Raw genomic sequence first — 27,444 nt, forward strand, 5'->3', positions numbered from 1 at the left:
TCGCTTTCTAAGATCGCATCTCGTCCTGGGAGCCACTCGACGTCAACAGGCTTTACCTTGACTTCTGGATTGTGTCGCTAAAGCTTGGCTGGACTCTACACATATCAATGAGCAGCAGACGTCTTTGGACAGTCTCCGTGTCCTAGAGACTTTGGACAGTCTCCGTGTCCTAGAGACTTTGGAAACAACTCCGAAGCAAGCCCCAATGGTGGTCGAACAACGAGCGTTCCCAATTCTCCCGGAACTAAGGACCAGAACAGACTTGACTGGTACAACGTGTAGTTACTTTGCTGATGCAGCCGAAGATGCAGAACATGAACTGTGGAAGTGAGAGGGAGCTACGCAACAGTCATCGACTTCCGACCGGGAGGTTGTGTCGTCGCTAACACCTACCGTTTGAGGGCTCGCCTTCCTTCGTTCATCACTTTTTTCTTCCAGAGTGCAACGCTCCGCGTTCGAACATGTCGAATCCGTCCTTGCTACCGCCATCGGACGGTTCCACTCGTCGCGGGCTCCGGTTCTCCTCCCATCGCTATACTCTGAGGAGGTGTCTGGCCTTTTTGGCAGGATATTGTCCAACAGATCTGTCGCATTTGCCTAAACCATGAACGCTTGCCTACACTACTGACCGAGTCCAAGGCTGTATCAAAGACTTGTGATTGTCATGGGCTTTGACCATCATTTACGAGGTGTCTACGTCGCTCTTCCAACTCCTCTTACGGCGGATGGAGACGAGATTGACGAACCATTGCTCAGAAATCATATCAATTACCTTCTCAATGCTGGAATCCATGGCTTGGTCCCTGGTGGAAGCACCGGAGAGTTCACTACCCTGACGCTACCAGAGCGCAAACACTGAACTGAACTCTGTGTGAAATTTGCTGCTGGTCGAGTCCCAGTGGTCACGGGTGTTGGATCCCTGTCCCTTCGAGATTCGCTAGATCTCGCCGAACATGCCGCCCAAACAGGAGCAACTAGCTTAATGCTTCTTCCCCCATTCTACGACGCGCTCAACGTCTCTCAGCTCGGCGACTTTCTCGAGCGGCTTCGCGAACGAAGCGGGTTGCCATTGATGTACTACCACAACCCTGCCGCCAGTGGCACGATACTCACACCTGGACAAATTTCCACCCTCACCGAGCGCGGCGTGCAGTACGTCAAGTACACCGCAGACGATGCAGTTGGATTGAGTGAGATGCTTTGGGACCATGGCGCAACCATCACCACTTTCGTGGGTAATGACACGCTCATGTTCTATGGTCTGGCTGCTGGAGCCCAGGGCATCGTCTGGGGCCTGGCAAACGTGATTCCAGAGCTCGCTATGGAATTTTGGAATGTAGTTGCTGTTCAAAGGGACTTCGAGTGTGCTCGCGAAATGTGGACAAAGATTCGACCGCTCTGCGAGCTGTTCGAGTCGAGCAATTACGCCGCGGCTGTGAAGACGGGTATGCAGTTGATTGGAACATCAGCTGGGCCAATGCGCACACCTTTCTCGCTGCTTGAGGGGAATGATCGGGCGGAACTGGAAAGACTACTCCTCGATGCTGGTGTCAAGAAGGCGTACGCGAGTGGCGACACCAAAGGTACGCGCGAATTAGATCGGGGAGTTTCAAGGTCCCGACCATGCTAGGCCCAAGTCTAGAGAACTCGCCGCGACCTGACCTAGAATTGCTATCATAACATCGCTCGAGTAATATGAGTTATATACTACTGGTTTAATTGTGTTTTGTAGAGTACGCATATAATGAAACTGTCTATTTAAGAAGGGGCAATGATGATTTGATCTCTGCTTTTTACCGATTGTCCCTAAAGTGGCTCTTCCCCGGTTCTGCTGTACTCCGTAGGCTTTCCCCAATCCATGGTAGTTTAGCTGCCAGCGAACTTGTAGATAAGAGTGCGAATTGACTCCGGTCTCTCTCAACTCAAAGCTACGGCTTCGATTGCAGTTCTTCAAGGTCGAGCTGCTTACCCGCACAGCGGCACCGAGAGTCGTAAGCATTTCTCCCTTCGCCGGGCATGTCCACTGAACTTTCCGAGGCTCCAGATACTCCTCGCGGTGTTCATTTTTCCGGATACATGCGCCATCGATCCCTGACTGGCTGTCTCACGTGCCGGAGGAGAAGAGTCAAATGCGATGATGTTCGTCCAGCTTGTGGTGTATGCCGGCGCCTTCAGCTCCCGTGTCAAGGATTCGAGCCTCGAATCCTTTTCATTACCCCGTTAATCTCAGGTTCAAGCGATGATCTGTCTTCCCCATCTGAATCACGAGCCAGCAATGCAGAGGCCTCGAAGGAGAGCAGACGAATGCTGTTTGGAGGGAAGCTATACCCCCCCCCCCCTCAAAATACCAGCAGGGCTGTTCTCACATTTCGTGGTGCAGACTTTGAACGGCAACGAATGATTTCCCAAATCACAAAGCCATTGTCCGGACTCAACCTCGGATCCATACTCGATATCCTTGAAGAGCAATGCCCTGTCGATGGAGAGACCATCTCGCAAGGGCCGCTGGGCGTTTTCCGCCACGGACCTTCGGATCCAAAATCATCATCATCATCTTTCCTCGGCACCATACATGATCTCGACGCCGACTTCGTAATAGCCCCTGACGAAAAAGTCTCTCCCTTCTTGGGTTTCTTTGACCTTGAAATGCACGCATCGACCGACAGTCAGTTCGAGACTGCCCTCCCTGATTTCATCGAGTATGAGCTCCCATCAGACTCTTGCACCCCTGCCTGGCAGCCTGTGGACTCCAACATCTTGAGTTCCAACGAGCTGGACTTTTCACTCCCATACATGACTCGACTACCTCTGCAACACCAAGTACCTCCTCCGGATGACTTCGAGATGAAAGTACCGCTTGATGTCAAATTCCTCCTAGACCATTTCGCCGGCCAGTACGTGGACGTGGTCTCTTTAATCCAGAATAAAAAGTCGCCGTGGCGTATCCTTCATCTTCCAAGCGTGTTGAAGACGTTTGGAGAGCTCGTTATCTGGAAATGCCCAAACCACTTCCAGATCGCTCTGTTCTACGCCGTCCTGGCACTGAGCTCATTCCATCTCGATCGGACGACTGCAAAGGCCAAAGAGAAGGGCTACTGGTGGACAGTCGGCAACTCTCACTACAGCCAAGCAGCGTCAGAGCTACGGAAGGGTTTGGACGGAGGGCATGACCGAGCGACCAAGGTCAAGTACAAGGACGTTTTGATGGCTATACTGACCATGGTCACCGTTTGCGTAAGCCTCCATCGGCCGTCCAGCCACCAGACCATTTTGATGGAATAATGTTTGCTTACCGGTTCTTTTAAGATTACAAGCGGCAACATGGAAGATGCTCGCTCCTATCTGCTTCGAGCACAAGACATCGTGCGACGCCGTGGCCTGCCAAAAGCGAACAAGTCTCGAAAAGTCCGAACCCTGCACAGTACTTTTGTCTTCCTCCGAGTCATCGAAGATAGCACATTTCCGTACCCGAAATCAATGCAGTTGCCTTCTCCAGACGCAAAACGCGAAAGCTCGATGCGTTACCCATCTTTCGGGCTACATACCGCAGAGTCGGAATCTATAGGTCAGACAATTCCACCTGCAGATCTGTGGCATAATCTTGCTGAAGGAGAGCCCGAGGGCGACGGCGGCTCGGCTTTTCGCTTGGTATATGGCATTCCCGAATCCTTGTTCGTCCTCATGTCTCATGTTAGCTATCTTTCACAGCAAATCCGTCATTTTAAAGAATTCTGCCCATTGGCAAGCGCGTCACAATTCCATGAGATCCAAACAAGGGTCGCCATCATAGAGGATGCCCTGTGCAATTGGGAGGGCAAAAGCGACCGCCTTGGCGAGGCCGATTCTCGACGGCGGGTATCGGCTGATCAATGGGCTTCGACTTGGAGTTCCACGTCGCTTCCCGACGATCTCAACATCGGTGGCATGAGAGACCAAAGGCAGCCCTGTGCAGATGCGACAGGTGTCAAGGAAGGACATGTGAGCCATATGGCGTTGGCCGTACACTCGGCCCTACTCATCTACTTCTATCGACAGGTGCGTGAAGTGAATCCGTTTGTTCTCCAGCCTTTCGTCAAACGAGTCAAGGAGCACCTTCTCGCGTGCGAAATTTACAAAACCACACACGCCATCGCGTCAAGCAGTCTCGTCTGGCCGGGTTTCATTGCCGCCGTCGAAGCAAATGATGACAAGGACTTCCGGGAATTGATAGACTGGCTCAAAAGTTGTGGCGACCGCTTCGGTCTCAGGAACTTCGATCGAGCGGCAGAAATCGCCACAGAGATCCGACAAACAAAGCTGGGCTCGTCGGACAGGAACAAGGCCAACTGGATGGACGTGTTGCGAGAAAAGCAGGCCCCATTGGTGTGTTCATGAATGGCCGCTCCATGAGTCCCTCCTGGCATGCGTAGAAAGCCTCGTGGCAGCCCTGGAGCCATGGTAGCACGAACAGTCGGCAGACAAGAGGCGCGGCAAGCTTGCGGGCCTTTTTTCCCATCACGGGAGGCACTGTGTACTATTACCAGGTACTGCATCAGTCCAGTCCTTCATCACCATGTAGGTGGCCAGAATCATAACTCAATGGCCATCTCAGGCGAGGCGCAGGGCAAAGGAGAGGCCGATGACACACCTGCACCGACAACACACATGGATATTGTCCTTGTCTTCATGTGAGACCAGAACAGAGATAGATTCTACCAAGCCAAGTCCATAAAGGTCAGGTCTTCAGCTAGGAACGTGGGCAATAGATGGTCTCTTCAAGAAGGCTGTTTGCAGTCAATCAATCACTGATCTGGTATCCGGCGCGTCGAGACTGGGATTATGGATTGCTCCCCATTTCAGGTCGCTAGGTCATCAGCACTTGCTCAATCTAGCGGCACGGAATCAGCCTTTACAATGTCTCGGGCGAACGAGTGCAGGCATCTTGCAGAAGGCGAAGCGAAGGCTGTCACTTTGCGCACAACAATGGGAGAGCGTTCGTCAACACACGTGCCCTCGGCACACAAAAAGAGCATTAATTAATGCTTCACAGCTTTATTTCGTGAAGGAATAGTCATCGCAGTCATATCTCGTCTTCCAGTGGCAGATCGCCCCTTGCCTTCATTTCGGCGCTGACTTCTTCCACTCTCTTCCAGACCCTCAACACATTTCCGCCAATGACGCCCTCGACTTGGGCATCATCGAGGCCTCGTCTGAGCAGCTCCCGGACTAGATCTGGGAATTTACTTACATCTTCGAGACCCCTAGGTGTCTCTGGGATACCGTCAAAGTCACTCCCAATTCCCACATGCTCAAAACCAATCTTGTTGCCCAGGTACATGACATGCTCCACGACGAATTCCAGCGTGGAATTGGCCGGATGGAAGGTCGGCAAATTCCCTGGGGTGGTGGAGTTGACGCACGAGATAAACTGGGGCACAAACGTGACCATGATGACCGAGTCCGTTCCCTTGACCAAGGGCAAAATCTGGTCTGGCACGTTACGCGGGTGAGGACACAGAGCGTATGCAGAGGAATGTGAGAAGATAACGGGTGCTTCGGAGCCTGGAAATGATTTGGTCTGGTTTCCTGCGAGGACGTCATGCATGGTCTTTGGGTGTGTGTGCGAAAGGTCAACCTGGGCACAAGTCAGTGCTCTACGTTCTTCTGGAAAAATTCTCGTAGGTATGATGATGCTCACAATCATGCCCAGCCGGTTCATCTCGCGAATGATCTTGGTTCCGAAGGGACTCAGTCCACCCCAGTGAGGACTGGCTGGGCGGGCTGCTTCTGGATCAAGTGAGTCGTCCAAGACGGTGACTTGCGCAGCGTCGGCCACGGCATTGTGGCAGTTCCAGGTCAAAGTGGCGTATTTTGCACCTAATTTGTGGTAGAGCCGCAGTGTTGAGGCATTTCGGCCTATCATATGAAGGCCCTCTATTCCGATAGGAGACAGGACTTTGCCTTTGCGCTGGAATGCGGCCAAGGCGGAAACACTGTCTAGAATGGCTGGAGAGAAGACGTCCGGGAAGGTGGCCTGCAAACGATGGATCACATCGAGCTGTGACAAAGTTTCCACGACGACTGACGCAACGTTATAAGACAGAGACATGGGCCGGGGGCGCAGCAGACTGAACATACCAGGAGCATAGACCTCGTTAGAGAAATCCAGCCTGTTGGAGGGGCAATCCACCCAGCAACTCCAGAAAAACCCACCCTGTCTGCCCTTTCTCATACGCGCAATATCGAGATGGTCAATGTAACCGATCGAGCCGCCATGTTCGAATTTTGATCTGAAGTCGGGGTGGTAGATATGATTCGAATAGACGGAGCGAAGTCGCTCAGCGAGGTCGATGTGACCGTCTAGTGAGTGGACTTGAGTTGAGTATCCTCCATGAACCTGGCGCGGGGGCGCGGGACTGGAGCGTGCTTACCCATCATTGGAGTCCGAGCCATGATTTTGTCAACTCGTTGGTCAATTGTCAGAAGTGATGACGGTATGAGAGGCATTATGGTCGACTGTAGACTCGCCCGATCAAGCCCTTTCTGCTTGAAAGCCAGAGCAAGTGTCAGGACAACAGCGAGAAGAGCTATTCGCCGCCAACGCATTGCTGGCACCATTGCCTCGGTCTCACTCCCAGCGGAGGATGATGCACGAGTCTTCTCGGATGCCATCGAGGGTAGCAGACAATGGTCCTGCGTCGGAGTTTGGTATCTATCAAGGCAAAGTTGACCAGGTGCACTGGAGCCAGCAGGTTGATAGAATGTTCGACTGCCTCATCATGCAGTCTAAACGCGACTGTTCGACATTGTCCACAGAGGATGGTGGGCATCGGAGAATGATTGGAGCAGAGCCGGTGTCGCTACTGGCTGCCGAATTCGATTTGATCTATCGACCCGAGGGGCCTTATTGGTCAATAGCTTTGACTTTGAGGATAGACACTGTTTCTCAAGCGGCTCGTTAAAGCTTTCCACAAAGATAGTCAGCCATCCCGCAAGAACTTCAAAATGAAGATTCGTCTTCGCCCCCGAGGCGCGGTCTCAGGATCGCCCTGGTGCTTGAACAGTCTACGAGTGCTCGTGGAGTAACCGTTCATCATGGCGACAAGTCTAGAGTCCCAAGGCAAAGAAATCGCCAAGGATGATATCGGGATGGTTGGTGCAAGTGACACGGTACGTATGCAGTCCGCAGCGGAAGGTACCACCGTCACCAAAGGCAGGTGGGAGCGGACTTGGCCAGTCTTGGCTGCCGGGGCAGGCTTGTTCTCTGATGGCTATCTGAACAATGTATGTACATCATACCCACAACCGACCAGTCAAAAAGGGAAACCTGGGCTCCCATACTAACCTCATCTACAACAAGGTAATTGGATCGGTCAGCACAATGCTGGCAATCATGTAAGACAAGACAAACTACTGAATGCTTCGAAAAGCTTGTCCTGACACCAGCTCTCCGCCGCAAGCTATCCGAAAGAATATGCCAACAGTGCCGCCCAGCAGAATGTGTCTTCCATCACGTTTGCAGGGACAGTGCTCGGCATGCTCATCTTTGGCTACTGTTCTGACTACTTCTCACGCAAGAATGCGCTACTTGCCTCGACTGGGATCCTCATCGTCACAGCCACACTCTGTACGGGTGCCTACGGATACCAAGGCAGCATCTCGGGGTTGTTCGTCGCACTGACGGTATATCGTTTCTTTCTGGGCGTGGGCATTGGCGGCGAATATCCAGCCGGATCCGTCGCCGCCGCAGAAGCCACGGGCGAATTGAAGCATGGCCACCGGCACCGATGGTTCATCCTCTTCACCAATGTGCAGATCGATCTCGGATTCGTCATCGGCGCGTTCGTACCCTTTGTCTGCGTGTGTATCTGCTCGGAACGGCATCTGCGGCTTGCCTGGCGTCTGGCTCTGGGGTTTGGGGTTCTTCCCCCATTGAGCTTGCTGTATCTGCGCACCAAACTGCAAGAGCCCGAAGAGTACAAATACCAGACCATCAAGGGAGGAGCCTCGGTGCCCTGGTCCTTGGTCGTGAAGCGCTATTGGAAACGTTGGTTGGTGGTCTCCTCACTATGGTTCATGTACAATGTACGTACAGGCTACGGCTCATAATATCCCGAGGATGACTTTCTGAACAAGACGCGACAGTTTTCGTCCTACGCCTTCGCGATCTACTCGAGTACTATTCTAACGGTCATCTTGGGAGACTCCGCGCCACTATGGAAAAGCTTTGGCTGGAACACGGTGATCAACCTTTTCTATATCCCCGGAGCCATCCTGGGAGCTTGTATGTCGCCTTTTATAAAGTCTTGCAAGGCTGCAAGTCGTTTGGCAGGGCCTCTGAATCCTGTTTTCTTTAGCGACAATGAGCTGACTTTTTTGCGATCATGCAACACAGTTCTCTCCGACATGGTTGGAGCTCGAAGGGCTCTCGTCCTGGGCCTCGGCGCTCAAGCCATTGTAGGGTTTATCATGGCTGGCTGCTATGTGCCGCTCGCACAGCCGCAGCATATCGCCGGGTTTGCCGTTGTGTATGGGATTTTCCTGTCCTTGGGTGAGCTGGGTCCAGGCGACAACATCGGTATCGTCGCCTCCAAGACTTCTGCGACGGCCATACGGGGCAGATACTACGGCCTCGCAGGCGCCCTGGGCAAGACCGGCGCCTTCGTGGGTAGCTACGTCTTTCCAATCATGGAACGGAACGCTCCTGGGGGACCCTCGGGGGACCGTGCTGCCCAGGATCCCTTCTGGGTCGCGAGCAGCTTGTGCGTCTTCAGCTGTGTCTTGGTGTGGTTTTGCTTGCCGGAAATAGGACAGACGACCATCGCGGACGAGGACATGGCCTTCCGCTCGTATCTCGAGGAGAATGGATGGGACACGCGGCAGATGGGCATTGCTGCCGATGAGTGAGACGGTCAGAACGACCGAATTGAGACCAAATAATAGTAGCCAGGGCTGATGATGGAAAGAATGACGCGTAAAAGGACAGCTTTGATTGACTCTCTTCGCTCCCTCGGTTGATTCTGCAGAATGTTACTAGCAGCTTTCAATTGCAGACCGTGGTACTTTGTATATATTGGGGGGGTTTCGGTTCTAAATATCATTAGGGCTGAACCTATGGTTACCTAGGGGGCAGCTATGCTGTTCCCGAGGATGACACTATTCTCGAGCCGCACGATATGAACTCGAGAGATTTGTACAATTACGTCTGTTACTGGAACGGGGCTATTTGAACAACGTAAAACCATCACCGCCGTTTTGCGACGGTTTCTCTCGTAATGAGTGGGACGGTGAAAAGGGTTGAAAGAATCGGTAAAGCCACCAAAGGAGAGGATCACTCAGCGCGCCCGCAAATTTTCTTAGAGGTCCCAGCGGGCACTACACATAGCGTAACACTGTGCGAATAATACATTCAGGAAAGGGAAAACAAAAGGAGTGTTGCCCATACACCACAAAAGCCCCTGCTCTCACCAAACAAACGAGGAAGCATGCGTGTCCTCTACAAGTATGCACACGAAAGAGGGGGGGGGGGGGAAACCAATGTTGCTCTATGAGCTCGGGCGTATTGCTAGTCATATGCAGCTACGGGGCAGACAAAGTTTTCCATTCAGTTTCCTGGTCATACTCGTACAAAAGTTTCACAGCTCTCAAGCACAAGACGTGATGGTCATGACGATGTTTTTGCCACCACCAGCAGCAGTGGCAACCGCGGCAGCAGCGGTAGTAACTCCTCCAGCACCGGCACCACCAGAACCACCGTTGGCACCGAGGATGCTGTTAAAGACATCAGCAGCGGCTTGGTTCTGAGTCGTGGCCACGGCGGCAGCAGAAGCACTGGTGCACGAGGCCTGGACTTCGGCGGGAGCGCTGCAGGGAGACCCGAGACGCTGACAGATGAAGCCGGCAATGACACCAATGTTCAGGGCGGACCCGTGATTGAAGTCGGTTTGATCGGCGGCGATGAAGGCGGCGGTGTTTCGGCCGTCGAGACCGTTCTCGAACAGGATGGAAGGGTCGGAACAGGTGCCAAAGTCGCCGGCGGCGGCGGCTCGTTTCAGCTTGTTCGCCACTCCACCCGCCGCATTGCATTCTTGTTCTTGGGTCTCACACTGCCCGACGCCGCCGGACAGGGAACCGGAGTTGGCGGCGCCGGCGCAGGCGTTGTGCTGGACGGAGCAAGAACGCTGGAGGGCGGCGCCGATATTGATGAACGTGTCGCCGTTGACGGAAAAGGCGCGTGCGGCACCGGCGGTGGAAATGACCGGCGGTGGAGGTCCTCCCAACGAACCGGTAAAGGTCTGCACGTTTGTGCCGGTCGCACCACCTGTTGCTGCGGGGGCGACGGCCGCCGCCACCGTGGATGCTCCAACGTTGGCGGCTGCCATTGTGGTTGTGATGACGGTGCAGGACGCTGAAGCAGCTCCGCCAGCGGCTGCTGCTGCCGTTTTCGTACTGGCCTCCTCGACTGTGCACTCGTCGGTGGCTGTGGCGCCACCAGCGGCGGCAGCGGCAGCAGCGGCAGCAGTCGCGGTGCTCCCGACGGAGACGGCAGCAGTAGCAGCGGCAACGGAGAGACCAGCAAAGTCGATGTCGGTTGCACTGATACCCCCCGTTCCAGTAAAGGTAGGTTTGATGCTGGCGACAGCTGAGCTGATCTCGTCGGGTGTGGCGTCCAAGACAAGGAGCTTCTGGCTAAAGATGCAACCTGGTTCATCATTTGCCGTGTCACAACTGTTACCTGCTCCGGTATTGTCGTTGAGATTGCCTGGAGCGAATGTGCCGCTTTCGAGAGCCAGGAGAGGGTCGGCACCGATGCCAGCCAGTTGCTGGGCTAGAGCGATGGTAATGCCCTTGTTGACATCGGCGGCACCGTTCGAGGCAGGGTCCTGGTGCTGCGTGATGGCTGCGATCTCGGGGTTCGCAGCAGTCTGGGTGCAGATGGCGCTGGTTTGGCCCACTTTGGCAGTGTTCCGTTCGACTGCTCGGTAGACAAGCGCAGCGGCCATGCCTCCTAGATCGCCTGCTGCTTTGGCGTTGGTGAAGGCCGTATCCGCGGTTTGTTGTTGTAGACAGGCCAAGTCAGTGACATCGCCGGCACCCGCTTTGGCTGCTGCGTCACCTAAAAGGCCAAAGACGGGATCTTGGATCTTGAGAGGGTTGTTGATCTGGAGTGACGTCCGGACCAGGTCGAGGAATACATTGTGCGAGTGCTCCTGAGGAACTTCACGCGCTTTGTGTTGATGGACTGGGCTGGCAGTAGAAAAGCCCAATGTGAGCGCGAGAGCGGCGATTTCGTACTTCATGATGTGGTTCTTTTCCTCTCGTGGACACGTGGATATCGTGAAAATCTGCCTCAGAGGATGATGATGGAGTCGTAGAGTCGAGTATAATGCCGAATGTAGGGCCTGCCTAAAGAATGCAAACGAAGACTAGCTTCGCAGGAAAGAACGAAAAAAGGTTCGCAGAACCGGTAGTGAGAACGAATGGCTTGAAATAGAGAAAAAGTGGTGAAGATTGATGGGAAAAAAAAACTTGGGTCAGCAGAAAGAGCAGATTTCAAATCCCTTTTAAAAGACGAAACCGTCTGGCAATGATGATGCCGGCAACATGGCCTGATCACAGACAAGCATGTCTCATGGAACAAGCTTCGAGCAAGATGTTGCACTTGCTGCCTCAAATTGCTGCACTTGCGGAAGACGGTCGAGTGTCCCGATGCCGCAACTAGATCTAGGAGGAGTCGAGGGTGGGTTTGATCGATCTAGGGGTCCTTTGCCTCGATTCTTCACGATCTTTGTCCGGGACACGCCATCAAGTAGTCGTGAGAGATATTTTCCTGGTGGAGAGTGTGTCAGAAAGAAGAATGCGAAGCTCAAAGATGGCGTCGATGTTGGCGAGTTCGGTGTTTACATTTGTACGGAGCTGTATGGAGTTGAACCATACACCACCTCCGTGAAACGATTTTAACCGGCCACGTGGGCCATGTCCGGGCTCGTTTTGACACCTAGACATTGCTCTGGAGCGTTCGATGATGATATTGTTCCAGCTTGAAGCTTGCTATGTGTTGTAACACCATGCAGATCTCGTCTCAAGAGTCCAAGAACTTGGCGAGCAACGGGAGATCGGATGACTGCCCGGACTGGGAAAGGATAGCATATTTCCTTAAGCCTGCAAGCCAAGCGCGAGCCTTTTTCAGGATATGTACTCCATACAGCACATCGTTAATGAGGGCGCTTGCCATGATTCTCAGACCTGACGTCGCAAAGATCAAGAAAGCATGTTGAGGGTGAATAAAGGGAGCGAGGAAAGTGTGGTCAAACACAAATCAGATACAATAAATGTCGGACGAGTGACAAGCTCTGGTCCCTCTTTAGAGCTATGGAGATTGCCAGGGTCTTTCAGGGGCGATCACAGCTCGACATATTAATTAAACACACTCAAGCGTTTCGCCGAAACGCCCGAGGTTCAAGCGGAGCCTCGTCAGCCTCGTCAGCTTGGGTGATAGAATTATCCAACATTGAGCACTCGTGTTGTACTTCGTTACATGCAATGATTACCTTGGGAAATTGATACTCATAGAGAGAAATTTGGCTATCTACGGCCAACGCAAAAGAGCTCTTGATGGGTGATTCTCGCTTCTTCACAGAAACCTCACAAGGACGTCCGCTCGATTTCAGGGAATCTCGTTTGGCCTTTTCGGATGTGGCACATCCCGAACCGCATACAGGCAAAGATCATAGCTTCAACGATTACCGCCGCAACTTGTCTGAGTATGTTACATGCTTCAAGACACCGCAGCATGGCCGTGCCGTGGCATCTAGACCTTCCTGATAGGTGATCATTCTCTTGCACATGGCCAGGAAAAGCGGATTGTGTTCTTTTCCAGCCCTTCCTTAACGACACCTATTCCGCCAGACTTGATCATCCATTCCAGTCGATGATCGCGGTACTCACGCCTCATCAATCCTTTCGCGATTGCCTCAGCAGCCGCCGAGGAAAACGTGGCGGTAGCTGTAACGAACTCCTCGTGCACCGACTTCACGGATGGACGTTGTTTCGCCCTCTCGTACCATTTCCCGAGGGCACTATCTGCTGCAGGCTCCATACCGTATGATGTCGAACGATTCACAAATGGCCACACGCACACGTCTGCCCATCCGAGGCTGACTCCCCCAAACCACTCTGCGTCACCAAGCTGCTCTGTGAGCCATTTCTGCACTTCCCCAGCCTGTTGCTTGGCTTCGTCCGTCATCTTCCTGGCCAGTTCTCCTTCAGCCCGTTTGTATCCGTGTACCTCTCCCATACCCCAGTTTATCGCCTCGTATTGTGAGTCGCACACATCCTCAATCATGCGCGCTCTTGCTCGTGCTGCGGGATCGGCTGGACGAAGTGGTTTGTCAGGATACTTGTCCTCAAGATACTCAAGTATGATGGTTGAGTCAAAGATGGTCAGATCGCCGTCGACAAGCGTCGGCACTTCGACGCGGTGATTGTTTTTGGCGAACGCAGGATCCATGTTCGCAAGGTCTCCTGTGCCTGCACCTTTCGGCGTTGCGAAGTTGAATGGAATGCCCTTCTCCCGAAGAGCAATCCTGACCTTTTGTGCGTAACAGCTCACTGGGTGGTCCCAAAGCAAGAGATCAGCTGCCATGATGACAAGATCTCAACTATTGGAACACCGTAGTTGATTTGGTTCAGTACTATAGCTGTGAGTCTGATCGGCGTTCAAGTACTGTTGCTGGAATGTAAATCTAAAGAACAGTCAATCTCGATGTCTGATTTAGTATTCTAAACGAGGATATCGCAGAGACAAAGCTTATGAAGCTCTTGTACTGTGTTCTTGATCTGTGGTGCTATGCAGATGTAGAATATTTATTACCCATATTCTGACTATTAGTAAGCCAGCGAGTTCTGTAGAAGCGTCTGAATATCCGCGCTTATTTCTGACTTTAATAGGTTCCAATGGCTCGTTCATAGGGAATACGTTATCGGTAGAAGCCCAGAAGTATGCTTTCAATGCGCATTAACAATCGGCATAAACGGAAAAGGGGGTCATTACTGAAGATTACGCGAGGGGGAAGGGAGGTGCTAGTTGTGGGAACATATCCATCATGGCTTCTGCATAACATCGACTCGTTAGTGTCCGTCGGAAACTTGGATACTGTTCGATAGGTACTCGTACCTCGTTGATTCTCTGCCTTGAAGAAGGGGAAAAAAGGTGCAACAAATGTTCCCGAACTCCAGGTGGCTCGAAGCAGCTCGAGAGACTGACCAATAGCATGATTTTCCGTGTCCCCACCATAACACGCACGGCCACGCACCCCACAGTCGGGGCACCTTGTGAAGCTGGGGTTTCATATAGACGGAGGAACACCTATATCTTCCTGTTGGCTCGTCGTATTTGATCAGCGGCAAGGTATTCCGAACGATCCAGGTACAGTCCGTTTCCTCAAGAGTACAGCAAGCGGTATGGCGTCCAAGCACATCATCAAAAATGCTACCGTAGTCTCGGTAGACAAGGACATTGGCAACGTACCCAATTGCGATGTCTTGATCGAAGATGGAATCATTGCAGCTGTCGGTCCAAATCTACAGCATACAAGGGAACATACCGTCATCGATGGCACAAATGCAATTGTGTCTCCAGGTTTCATCGATACCCATCGACACACCTGGCAGACACAGCTAACGGGCATCGGCGCGGACTATGTGTTGTCCGACTACATTCTGAACTTGAGACAAATCTACGGAGCGTCCTATGATGTTCATGATGCGTACTTGGGAAATTATTGCGGAGCGTTGGCCTCCATTGATAACGGAATCACCTATCTGCTGGATCATTCGCACATCATGAACTCTCCTGAGCATGCCGACGCCGCTTTGAAAGGATTGAAGGACTCCGGGATACGCGCGACCTTTTGTTACGCCATGTATCAGAACCCAGCATGGCCTGGATCTTGCATGGACAAGGAGCGGGAGGAAAAGACTCCAGATTGGAGACTGCAAGACGCCAAACGCGTTCGCAAAGAGCATTTTCAGTCGAACGGCCCTCACGAACTTGTTCGGTTCGGCTTCGCACTGTCCGAGCCTGATTGGACACCCATCGATCGGCTTGTTCATGAAATCCGCGAGGCACGAGCGATGGGAGCTGCCATCATCACTGGCCACATCAGTTTTGGCCGATGGGACCCCGGCAATTGCGTAACCCGCCAACTTGGAGAGAAGAGGATGCTGGGCCCAGACCTGGTACTCAGCCACTGCAACACTCTACGCGACGATGAACTCGAGTATGTCCGTCAGTACGGCGTCGGAACTTCCTCCACTCCCGACACCGAATTCCAGATGGGAATGTGTCACCCGATCGCGTTCAAGGCCAAGGATGTCGGGGCGACCGCATCTCTCGGTGTCGACGTGTGCTGCAGTGCACCGGCGGACATATTTGCTCAAATGCGGCTTCTACTGCAGGCGCAAAGACATCTCGAGCACGAGAGCAGACCTGGAGCTCCTATGAAGATCGCACGCTTGTGTTCGGAAATCCTCGAAATAGCCACCATGGGTGGTGCCAAAGCGGTCGGCTTGGAAAAGGTTATCGGAAGCGTCACGCCCGGTAAACGAGCAGATCTACTCCTCACCAGGTGTGATTCGCCCAAATTGGTACCGGCTCAGGACCCGGTCGGCGCACTAGTGCTATATGCAAATGGTACAGACGTCGACACTGTCTTCATCAACGGCGAGATGGTCAAGTCTGGAGGGAAACTGACAAAGGTGGATTGGCCAAAACTTCGCGAAGAACTACGAGCTTCTGTCGATTCTGTCATGGCCAGGTCCAAGAAGGTTCCGGCCGAAGATTTGCGCACTGCACACGACGCAATGGTGAAGATGCTTACTCGAGGATGAGGTGGACAAAGTAATTGAGTACGGCGGTGTGAGGCTGTGTCTCAAGGTACCTGACAATTGATTCTCTGTTCATGTGGAATCAAAGAACTTGTTGCTTTGACCCGAGCTGTATTGTGTCTGTTGCCGTTCTATCGCCACTCGATATGGCTCGCTAGACACACGTAGAAGCACTCGAAGGTAATCTTCTGCATCGAAGTCAAACTGAACCTTGAGAAGTGGTGCCTGTTCATGTCATATTTTGGCTGCAAGACACCAGGCTGGATCTTGCCCCGCTTTACCTCAGCTGCATTGTCATTAAACAAAGCGAGTTCACCCTCGACGGGCACATACTCAAGGCCTACGATGTATCTGCAGACCACGAGGATTCGACGGTTCTCCACGTTCCGAGTCTTGATCTGGCCGTCTGCGGGGATGTCGTGTACGGAGACTGCCATCAGTACTTTGTCGAAGCAAACACTGCGGAGAGACGCAAACTCTGGCTCGACGCCCTAGACGTCGTCGATGGACTCAAGCCCAAGATGGTTGTCGCCTCGCATAAAAGAGCCAGCCAGATTGACGGCGCATATCTAGTCAATGCAACGAGGAAGTACATCCTTGACTTTGAACGTCTGGGGGCTGAAGTCAAGAGCAAACATTCGGACGGTAGTGGAATTGAGAATTGGCAAGTCCTCTATGACAGGGTGAAGAAGGCGTACCCTCATCGCTGGAACGACTTCTTGCTCGGACTGAGCGTCAAGGCATATTTCAGCGCGGGCCAGTAGTCACTCGCTATATACCCAGGTACTCGTGTACAGTTAGCAGCTCGTCCTCTTCCAAAATGAATGTGTCGTAAGCCTTGATAAATGCTGTCCACCTATATGGATTTCCCCGTGTCTTTCAGTGCCAAGCAAAGCGTCGTTCTTTCCCCAAATATCGTTTTCCGTCCCCCATTTTCCGTGTTACAGTAAGAACAAATCGACATTCTCCCGGCTCTCCATCGTTCTCATGCATTTTCTCCCTGTTGTGATCTTGCAAACACGGGCTTCCCCATACCAGCAAGAGGTTTCATCCTGATCTCAAGACGGAGTATCTCGATGTTGACCGGTTCAGGTCGACCGAGGAAAGCATGTGGGACATGCAAGAGTCAAAAGGTAGGCAACACAAGTTGTCGTTTTGGTAAACACTGTGGGATTAAGGGAGCCTAAGTACCAGATTTATCTGCTAAACCATGGCTACTTAGATCCGTTGCACCGGGGAGCGTCCTAACTGCAAACGATGTGTGAGGCTGAAGCACCCGTGCGTTTACAACACTGCTTCAAACCATCGCAACAACGCGAAAACGCGCCATGCTTCAAGCAAGACAGAAACCAGGCGCCCTTCTACAGGATCTTATCCAAGTCAACCAGAAAATATGGGAGAAAGCTCGCCAGTCGCAATCAACGCTATCTCTACAAGCGGAATAAACCGACCACCTGTGTCGCAGGAGGGATATCTCGGGATTCCGACAACACTGGTGCCCACATTAGTCGACATCTACTTTGATCACGTCTACAATGCACATCTTCTCCTCCACAAGCCCTCATTTCTTGCATCACTCGCTGCCGGTACTGTTCGGCCACACATTGTACTAAGCGTTTGTGCATGGGGAGCAAAGTAAGCCCTGGTGAGTGGCTAGATCGGAAGAAGATACTGAACTATCCATATAGATTCTACCGAGACGCCAGTGGTCAAGCTACATTGAAAGAACATGGCTTCATGATTGAATGGGCTCAACGTGCTGGCAAGCTTGTTTTCCAAGAGGTAGAGGACCTTGACGAAGACAACATCGTCACTTTTCTCACTCTCGGCCTCTTCTGGCATAGTCAAGGCGCTTGGAGGACCTGTTACTTATACAAAGGTTTTATCAAATTCCACGACCTTGCTGATATCCTGTGACTGACTAGGCTCAGGAACGGCATTCAACTTAATGTCCATCACAGGCCTTGGAGAAGACACAATGCGTGCGCAAAAGTCACTCAAGTGTGAAATCCGTCGTCGTCGGTTCTGGACTTTCTATTTGATGCACTGCCATAATGGCGAAGACTTTTCAATTGTCCGACAAACTGCGGATATCGACAACCTACCCCTTCCGTGGCCGTCGAAAGACTTCAAGAGCGGAATAACCGACACCGCTCCAGCATTTCTCAATTCAAAGACGAGTAATGGGGGAGTTTACATGGAGGTTATTCGAGCATTGACTCTCTGGTATGTTGGCATCAATACCGCTGTTGGCTACATCTTGTACTCACCTGTACCATGTTTTAGGAATTTTGTTCTAGCATTCTTCAAAACCCCCGATGAGCTCAAAACAAGAGTGCCCGCAATTCACGCCCTTGATGAAGAATTATCAATTTGGTGGCTCCAACTTCCTCCCGAGTTTCGCCTGACACCATCTAACCTCATGGACACACCATATGATGAGATACCGCGAGTTATGCTGATCAACATGGTTTATCATCAAGCTCTCTGCGCACTGCATGCTTCTATAGTGCCGCTGTTCTGCTGGGGAGATGGTGATGAGACTTGGCTTTCTGCCCGACTACTCTCCGCGCAAATCGCCTATGAGCATGCCTGTGCCGCCTCAGAACTGATTCGTGCAGTTCTGTCTGACTATGACCGAGTCTGCGCGATGCCTAGTTTTGTCGCCTACGCCGCCTATTGTGGATGTGCCATCCAGATACCATTCATGTGGAGTCCGAACTCGGTCGTGAAGGACAGAGCCCACATCAATGTGAAGGCCAACATGGAGATGATCCGACTAGCAGCCGAGGATTGGAAATTTTCGGCCGTTTTGGTACGTTGGAACTTTGCAGTCAAGTGCAAGATTTGCTGACAAGTCTGTTGTTCTGATAGAAAGTCTTCGTCCGATGCTTGTACAATGTGCACAAGAAAAACCCGGTCGTTTTGGAGGACGAGCCAAAGCACATTGATCCACGCAAGCTGACTAACTTCAGAGTGAACGCTCCCCATGCTCAAGCGTCCATCCTCGAGTTCAACCGGATCTTACGTTCCAAGAACGATGGTTACCTCAGCCCAGGCCAGCTGGAAACCATCGGAATTGAGCAAGACTCCATCGGCGCCGGCAACGGACTCGAGTCTCGGGCCTCGAATCATGTTGCCGACGATGAAAGTAAGTTGCAGTATTTTCTTGGGTTTAGTGACGAGAAACCTTCCGTCTTGGAACATTGACTAATTGAAGACACCGTAGATCCTCCTCTGATCCCAATACCACAGACTCCGAACGATACAGAAGACGACAGTTGGCTTCCTCCCCATGAAGTGACTTGTCAGGTCGCGGATGATCCACCTCTATTGACTCTGCATGAACCACTTGACAATCACTCAAGTAATAGCGCATCAATGTATCCAAATCCAGAGCAGCACCCGCAACACTATGAGGAGCCACTAGGAGTGACAAAATCGCAAAGGGCATCTCATTCTCAACCCGCCGTCATTGTCCCGAACCACACCATCGACATATTCCATCCCTTGCTCGATCCTCAGATGCTGGACCTGTTTCCGGACGGAGACGTTCCCGACTTGTCGCAATTCGACACTAGTCCGTTCAATCTCGATTATTTTGACCTTGAAATGTTGAGTGGCAGTGGTACCAGTGGCCAGGATTCCGGCGGCGGTGCTAGGCTGCCCACTGGAGTGAATAACCACCAGGATATACTGACGTCTGGATGGAGTCCGACGGGCGGTATGGTCTAGTAGAAAGAAACCCATCAAAAATGTCGAAATCTTACCAAGATCCACAGTGAACATCATGTTTACTTTGAACGACGAAGGCCAGGCTAAAGGAAAATAATCCTTTGGACATAAGACTATGAGATATTCGACGCTCGTTCCTTCACGACGTCAACCCGCGGCATCGAAAGATGACCATTGACCTTGTATACCACACCACACTAGCCACGAAACATATCCAAGCATAATCAGAACATATGCAAGATATTGCAAAGATTGGCAGTGGGTCGACCAAGCATACTCGACATATTTGCAAGATATTCCGAAAGGTGGAAATGGGTCACGACCGCCGCCAAGTTTTGTCTACCAATTCAAATCTTGAAGTTATTCGTCCATTGCCGAATGCGTGCACCATAGATGTATAAAGGGATGGTCGTTGAGAAGAGCAAGCCTTCAATGAGCAAGTTGTAACCAGATACCTAGACAAAACAAAAAGATTCAGTACAATTTTTTTGAGGGGGTGGGTTGCCAACATCCATAATCTGTAAGTAAAACTTTACCTTGAGAAAACCATCCTTTGCAATCCACGGAAAGACGGCGAAGCTCAGTCCAAACGCAAAAGTGTTTTTGAACGCCGTCAACACCGTCATGGTCTCGCCGGCCAGGGCTCTATAGCTATCTACCACATAGGTCATGGCGACCGCGGGCACGGCGCAGAGGACGCCATACGTAATGGCCGTACCGACGATCGGTACCATGTGGTTCAACCGGTCTTCGAGACCGCAGCCCCAGAGCATCAAACCGACCGGCGCCACGATCGACGGCGGAATGAGGCACCACAGTCTGTACTCGGGGACGAAGAATCCTCCATGACGCCTCGTGATGAATTTGATGATCCAGTCGCTAAAGGGTCCTCCTGCGGCAGAGCCCACCAAGGCTGCGACGAGGTACTGATTGAGAGGTTATCACTTGGTGCCAATGGGACAAGGGGGCAAGCAATCGGACGAACTTACCGAAAGATTGATGTTTCCAACGGCTTGCGGACTGAAACTGTAAAGCTGCGGGAACGCGCTAGAGTTTGTGTTTATCTGGAGAATAAGCCAGCCCAGACAGACACCGTAGACAAGCGAGCACCAGACGACGGCCGGATATTGCAGAGTGAGCCAGGGCCGCCACCACAACCACAAGATCGACACGTTGCGATCGTACCCGCGAGTGACGCTGAGTGAGTCGACCCAGCGAACGTCCGCCCGGGCACGAATCGCCGCGAGAGCCGAAGACGGCAATCCCTCGCCCGACTCGTTCTCGACCGGTCGTTTGAAATTGGTCTCTGCTTGAAAAACGATGACCGTCAGGAAGAGGAAACCCGTGAGGATGACGTTCTTCCAAAACACCCAGCGCCAATTCGGGGTCGCGCTCGCCACGAGTCCGGCGAAGACGCCACCCAGGGCCGATCCCACGGTGAACATGAGCGAGTAGAAGCCGACCCAGAGGCCGCGTTCGTGGAGGAAGAAGAGGTCCGCGACGACGGCGAGGCCCAGGGCCTCGCAGGAACTGGCCGCGAAGCCTTGCACGATGCGGGCGCCGAAGAGGGAACCCCAGGACTTGGCGACGGCGGCCCAGATGCTCGAAACAAAAAAGAGGCCGGAGCACATCAGAAGGACAGGCCTCTTCCCGATTTTTTCGGACAGTGGAACCCAGAACAAATTGCCCAGACCTAAAAAGAGGAGGTTGAAGGTGACCAAGTAGCTCCCCTTGTCCAGGGAAACGTCGAATTCCGCGATGACCGAGATGAGGATGGGTGATATGCTGAGTGTGATGTAGTTGGACAGAAAGACAAAAAAGCACACGCTGGTGACCGCTGTGGTTTTGCGCCGTGGGGACCACGTCTACAGGGGAAACTTCAGTCTTTTGACGTTGCCGAAATAGAGAGAAAAGGGTACTGACCAAAGGATCGTTGGGATCGTCCGTGGGCCTTGGGAGGAGAAGTCTGTCCAAGACCTTGCCATTACTGTCCTCTTCATACATGAAAAGAGAAATAAAAAAAGGGTCAGAGCGTTTTGACTAAAATACAACGTCGCGGGAGGGGTTCGTGAATCGTAAAAGCTTGTGGACATGAAAAAAAGCTCACTCACCTTGATACAGATGAGACGTGGTCGCCGCGCTGCCTCCTTCGAGGACATGGAGTTTCGACTCTTCGAAGATAGATGGTTGTTCGTCGTGAGATGTGGCATCTTTGATTTCCATGATGTGTGATGTGTCGATGATGAGAACAGGGATCTGAGATGACTGGAGTTACAGCCAAGATGGGTGGAAGAAGCTGGATATTCAAACTTGAGAAGAGCTATCGTATACCAGACCTATTTATCTAGATGAAGACAGGTCTAGATGGGGTTTAGGTATCTCTACCCAGGTACACGGAAAGTATAAACTGGGGTTTGTCCCTTGTGCCTCCTCATGGATACTCCGGACTTTTGCTTTGTTCTTTTTCAAAACGCGGGAAATTCATTGTCCAAACTTCTCCTGTTTCTCCATGTGGCCTGAGATTTGTGGAGGTGGACCCAGACATGTTCTTGTTCAGTGCGCGGTTGGGGAGGGAGGGCCGCAGTCTTGGCCGTTCCTGGGAAATGTAAATAGACGGGGGGGTTTTTTGGCCTATTGGCGTGGTGTTCTAAGCCGGGTTTCTCGCCTTGAACTGGCACAGCGGACACGGCGAACACCGCGAGTTGCTGGTTATAGGGGTCGTGAGGTGTGTGACGGACTCCTGGTGCTAGCTAGGTTGGTGTTTTTGCAAATGCGCAAAGGTTTGCCGAAGCCGGACGGAAAACTATTTTGATATGCCGTGTTCCGCTCCGCCAAATCCTCTTCTCCTTTTCTCAGCGTTGTGATGATCACCGTTAAGAATTGCTGAGGGTGTGCGGTGTGTCTACCGGCTTGGACGGAGTAGTTGTCGCTAGAGGTGTTCGTATCGGCCCCGAGAGTGTAGACTGGATCACTCGTCGTGTAACTTTTTGCCGTTTCGATACCACCTTCTACCGAGATCCCAAAAGAAGAGATATTTACAGAAACAGAACTCACTTACTTGGTTTTGACGCAACAATGGCCTCTTGGATAGAGATCAAAGAAGACTCGGATTTCTCGCTCAGAAATCTACCCTATGGCGTGTTCAGCACGGATGGGCCGAAGCCACCACGTATCGGCATCGCCATTGGCGACCATGTTCTCGACATGAGCGTCCTAGCCGCGGATGGAGTCTTTGACGATATCGGGTTTGATGTCAAGACAATCACCGGAGAGACGACGCTGAATTCGTACGCGGCCCAGGGGAAGGATGTACATTCCAAAGTTAGGAAACGACTTCAGGACCTGTTGGAAAAGGAGACGAAGTTGGGGTCTCTGTTGCGAGACAACCAAGGTCGACGGGCCAGAGCACTCGTGCCCATGAACAGCGTTAAAATGCACCTACCCATGGCCATTGGCGACTATACCGACTTTTTTATCGGGTTGCATCATGCAGTTATTGTGAGCTTTTCCCCATTGTTGTTGTCGTCGTCGTCATACAAAAGTTACGTTGGTGGATGAGAGTATATATTGGGAGCTGACGATTATTTTTGGTTACTTGATGAGACATCCAGTGTGCGGATGTCATCAAACCAGGAGCCAAAATCGAACAACTCTGTCCGTGTTTTTACAATCTGCCAGTTGCTTACAACGGGCGGGCCTCTTCGGTCGTCGTCTCGGGCACACCGTTTCACAGACCCCGAGGACAAGTTCCCGTCGAGAATGGGCAGATCGTGTCTGGTCCTTGCAGGAAGCTTGACTTTGAAGTCGAGTTTGCCTGTTTCATCGGCAAAGGCAACGCATTTGGGCAGGAGATCAAGGTCGACCAGGCCGAGGAACATATCTTTGGATTTGTACTCATGAACGACTGGTCGGCCAGAGACATTCAGTTTTATGAGGCCCCGATGATGGGCCCGTTCAACGGGAAAAGTTTCTGCACGAGCGTGTCGCCCTGGGTTGTCCCGTTGGATGCACTGGAACCATTTCGCACTCTGCCGAGTGAGACACCGGTGAGGAATGAATTTCTGAAGGAGTCGACTCTTAGTGAGATGGAATTTACTGATGATGTTAGATGAAGCGTCTCCTCGCCGATTATTTGACCGGAAAGAAGACCAAATCGGCGTACAATATTCCTATAAAGGCAACTCTCGAAGGTAAGCATTGGATTCCAAGGTGAGGTGGGAGGACATGAAAAACTAAATGACCGCCAACAGCCAATTCGGAACGTTACGACATTGCGACGTGCAACACAAACAACGTCATCTTCTCTTTCCCACAGATGCTTGCTCATCATACGCGAGGTGGGTGCCCGTTACGACCAGGAGACCTTGTCGCCACTGGCACGCTCTCTGGACCTACAAAAGCAGAGTCAGGATGCTTCTTCGAGCAGACCCGTGGTGGTAAAGAACCATATGAGTTGAAAGCTTTGAAGATGGGGAAAGGAAGTGTTCAAAGAGGCTTTTTGGAAGACAATGATACTGTCGAGTTCAGAGCCCAGGTCAGTCTCGGGGATGGACTTGGAAATGTAAGCTTTGGGGTCTGTGGTGGAAAAGTACTGCCTGCCCTGTGATCGAAGACGTGGGCTCGTGGAGGATCTGGTCAGCTAGAGGAGAATCCAGCGGAGGTTGTCCGATCTAGATAATGGCAGCTCGTCCGCTGTCCTTGAGGTAGAGAAGGAGAGAGAAATAGTATCAAAAGCTGAGAAAGACAGGAGCTGTAGTGAAAAAAATGGCCCGGTCTGACAACGATGATTAATGCTGTTGTGTCCTATAAATTTCGAAGTCTGCCAGACAAAGGCTTTTTGTGCTGACCTGTCAGACACCAATTTCTGGTGCATAGCATTGACTGGTCTCGAACTTATCAGTATTTGCTATATACTAGGCTGAGACCATTTCATACCATAACAAAAACTAGATGAAGGTGGTGTTATCTTTCCAGCCATTGACGGTATTGACATGAAAATTTGTGTAGTCAGCAGCTCTCGTTATGAAAGGGTGGTTGTAGCTCCATGGATGTCAATATTCACTTGCAATTGCCCGATCTCCTGTGCAGATTCACCTGCCAAACCGTAGCCACTGCTCGCTTTCCCTTTACTGCTCTGCTTTCTGCTTACCAGGTACTGCCTCTCTCGTTCATGATTCCTCTTCAGTTCCTTCAACATCATCAACCCATCGATCTCTTCTCTGCTCATTTGGCCCCGCTACTCTATCCTCTTCTCATACACGCAACGTCATGGCGAGCACTCAACTTCCTGACCACATGTCCCTTGCTTACAAGAGGTACAAACGTGACACTGAAACCGTTGCAGCCTGGTTAGCTGAAAAGGCATCCAAATTGGGGTTCGCTGCCTCAACGTCCTCTCCCTCCCCCAATCTGCCCAAACTCAAAGGAAGAGCTCGTAAGCTGGCTCGTGATGCCGCAAAGGGCTCACAGTCAACAATATTGAATGGACCCAGACACTCTTACACGGTCAAGACGACCGACTTCATCCAGATGGCAACCATAATCGTCAACGCCCGTCCCAAAATCACCCTCGGTAGATCTCTACAAACCGTCTGGCAACGAGCCATCCAAGCCAGACGTTTCTTCAGTACCTGGTTCAGATCTAGGTCCAACGTCGATCCCCTTGCTGACGAGAAGCACGCTCATTTCACCACGGTTCTTGAAAAAGCCCTGGAACTTCTTCAACCATGTTGCGAAGTGCCAGAAGCACCCGAATCTCCACCGAAAGTCAAGGAAGAAATGTCCGAAACACCTTTGGAACAGATGAACAACATGTTTCAGAATCTTGAAGTTGAGGAAATACAATCAGATGATGAAGAGCCGGATATAGAGATGAAAACTCAGAGAGCAAAACAACCAGCACCAGCTCGTGCATGCATCGAATTCAAAGAGGAAGAGGCCGAGGCAGAGTTCCTCTTTGCCATCTGGTCATTTCTGCAAGATATCACTGCGGTCAGAGCATATGTCGCTTGCACGTGGCAACTGTATTCGGCTGGAGCCATTGAACTGATGCAGTGTGCTAGTGTGACTAACTTTGCAGTCGATTTGGTCCGCAGAGCAGAAGCTGATTTCGAGGCCTCTTTGCAGCGTCCATTGAAGTATCCAGCCTCAGAGTTCCCCACCGGGTCTTTGCCGTTCCTCATCTTCAAGCTCCATCTGGACAAGACAAATGGGGGTCCACTCGACTTTGATCCAGATCTACCATTCTCGATCATCATCTGTGGCTGTGAGATATGTGACATGTTGCTCTATGTGCCATGGGCCATGGCCAAGTCATATGTCAATGTGTTGTTGGAGTCTCCTCCTATCATACCCACTTCGAACAATGGTTTCTCAGTCAATGTACCCGGTTTTCCTTCTGCGAAGACCTACCGCGCCGAATTCTACCATGCGAAGAATCCCAGCCAGAAGGCCACGGATGACCTTCGAGAAATACTTCCCACCTCTTGCATGCTATCGCTACTGTTCAAAAAGACTTTTATTGAGGATGAGATACTGCACGCTGCACGTCATCTCATTGAGAACCATAATGTCCCGGTCTGGGTCACCTTTGCTTTCCAAGTACAGCTCGACATGCAACGACTCAATACCATCCAACCAATTCCGGCGTTCAAGGAGTTGGTGGAATCTTATGCTGATACAAAATCACGATACAAAGCCCACCGAGACTGGAGCAAATCTCTTGGACATAAAATCTGGGAACTTGATGGGAATGTTCGCTCACTAGTCAAGGAGTTCGGTGAATGGATCGAAGGTTCTAAGTGCGGCAGAGCTGACCCTACCGAATACAAGCTCAGACTCGCTGCAGGTCAAGATATGGCGTCCGCCTTGAAAGACATCAAGAGGATCCCCTTGGTCGAGCTCTTTCCTTTGACCTGCGGAACATTGAAGACTCAGATGTACCTCGAATGGCATGCATCGGGCCTGAAACTCGTCAATGATACCGGCCATGTTTCGATGCTTTGTCACCTATACAACGCACTGAGAAACCTCAACCCGGATGCTCCTATTTGGCCGGACTTGGAGCTCGTCATTCGCAACCAGGACCCTGCCCGAGTCTTTGTCGGTGGAATACCCAACACCTTAGAAGACTCTCTAAAGCGGTTCTACCTTACCATGGGCATGTCCTCAAGTATGTTAGCACGAGGTTCGAACAATATGAGTTTCAGGAAACACAATGCTCTGAAACACCGGTTCCAAACAGGAGCCATAGCAGAGAATCTTCTCGTTCGGTGTCTGGGCCACGGAACGCGCAAGGTTGATGAAGTGGCGTACCGAATGCAACAAGTGCTCTTCGATCCCAAGTACAAGAAGGACCTCATCCAAAGACTCTTCATTCCAGTACAGTCCAAGTCGAGTAATTTGAAAATGACACTTCTGGAGACCGAGATGGTTCGTGTTTTGATAAGCTTCTCCGAGGGCTTCGCTGCTGAAATGCCTGCATTCATGTTCGATTACTTTGCCATGGAACGCAAGTGCTACGACTTCTACCTGGGACTCAGAGACTCGTACCGGATGAGGATGGACCAGCATGAGATGTCTCAGGGGAAAGAAAAAGAAGAGCTCGACAGCCCCATATCTATCACGATTGCGATCTTGACGACAGCTCGAAATGGGGAAGCAGTCACGCAGTACCTGAGATCCAATAGAGCTAAGCACAAGGCTCAAGGACCTGCGATTGCAAAACTCATGAAATCAAACATCATGCGATACAAAGATGAGAAGATCAACGACACTATAGAGAGCATGATTGACCTTACTCGTAAGGGTGGGGCTGCAGAGGTGATCCAGAAGTACGTGGAC

The 27,444-nt window shown here is 51.7% G+C and overlaps 7 protein-coding genes across 7 annotated transcripts; 5 read left to right on the forward strand and 2 right to left on the reverse strand.

Annotated features, from left to right (window-relative positions):
* Positions 1-664: 664 nt before the first annotated feature.
* PV06_04009 (uncharacterized protein) lies at positions 665-859 on the forward strand (the record flags this gene model as incomplete). The annotated part of the gene is made up of 1 exon (XM_016404847.1): positions 665-859. One exon carries the CDS (start codon positions 665-667, stop codon positions 857-859), a length of 195 nt encoding a protein of 64 aa, XP_016265852.1.
* A 123-nt stretch (positions 860-982) lies between these two features.
* PV06_04010 (uncharacterized protein) lies at positions 983-1,630 on the forward strand (the record flags this gene model as incomplete). Its single annotated transcript, XM_016404848.1, has 1 exon — positions 983-1,630. The coding sequence occupies one exon, from the start codon at positions 983-985 to the stop codon at positions 1,628-1,630; it is 648 nt and encodes a 215-aa protein (XP_016265853.1).
* A 386-nt stretch (positions 1,631-2,016) lies between these two features.
* On the forward strand, positions 2,017-5,625 carry PV06_04011 (uncharacterized protein; the record flags this gene model as incomplete). Its single annotated transcript, XM_016404849.1, has 2 exons — positions 2,017-3,234; positions 3,307-5,625. 2 exons carry the CDS (start codon positions 2,017-2,019, stop codon positions 4,372-4,374), a joined length of 2,286 nt encoding a protein of 761 aa, XP_016265854.1. The 3' UTR covers positions 4,375-5,625.
* On the reverse strand, positions 5,060-6,651 carry PV06_04012 (uncharacterized protein; the record flags this gene model as incomplete). Its single annotated transcript, XM_016404850.1, has 4 exons — positions 5,060-5,614; positions 5,678-6,060; positions 6,118-6,339; positions 6,411-6,651. The coding sequence occupies 4 exons, from the start codon at positions 6,649-6,651 to the stop codon at positions 5,060-5,062; spliced, it is 1,401 nt and encodes a 466-aa protein (XP_016265855.1).
* Positions 6,652-7,299: 648 nt separating this feature from the next.
* Positions 7,300-9,201, forward strand: PV06_04013 (uncharacterized protein). Its single transcript, XM_016404851.1, has 3 exons — positions 7,300-8,064; positions 8,125-8,263; positions 8,375-9,201. Exons 1-3 carry the CDS (start codon positions 7,516-7,518, stop codon positions 8,884-8,886), a joined length of 1,200 nt encoding a protein of 399 aa, XP_016265856.1. The 5' UTR covers positions 7,300-7,515; the 3' UTR covers positions 8,887-9,201.
* A 3,483-nt stretch (positions 9,202-12,684) lies between these two features.
* On the reverse strand, positions 12,685-13,624 carry PV06_04014 (uncharacterized protein; the record flags this gene model as incomplete). Its single annotated transcript, XM_016404852.1, has 1 exon — positions 12,685-13,624. The coding sequence occupies one exon, from the start codon at positions 13,622-13,624 to the stop codon at positions 12,812-12,814; it is 813 nt and encodes a 270-aa protein (XP_016265857.1). The 3' UTR covers positions 12,685-12,811.
* Positions 13,625-17,260: 3,636 nt separating this feature from the next.
* PV06_04015 (uncharacterized protein) lies at positions 17,261-19,699 on the forward strand (the record flags this gene model as incomplete). The annotated part of the gene is made up of 7 exons (XM_016404853.1): positions 17,261-17,502; positions 17,556-17,710; positions 17,793-18,093; positions 18,154-18,682; positions 18,742-19,018; positions 19,097-19,591; positions 19,650-19,699. 7 exons carry the CDS (start codon positions 17,261-17,263, stop codon positions 19,697-19,699), a joined length of 2,049 nt encoding a protein of 682 aa, XP_016265858.1.
* Between the last annotated feature and the right edge of the window lie 7,745 nt (positions 19,700-27,444).

This window comes from Exophiala oligosperma, assembly GCF_000835515.1.
Source record: "Exophiala oligosperma strain CBS 72588 unplaced genomic scaffold supercont1.3, whole genome shotgun sequence".
Classification (NCBI taxonomy): domain Eukaryota; kingdom Fungi; phylum Ascomycota; class Eurotiomycetes; order Chaetothyriales; family Herpotrichiellaceae; genus Exophiala; species Exophiala oligosperma.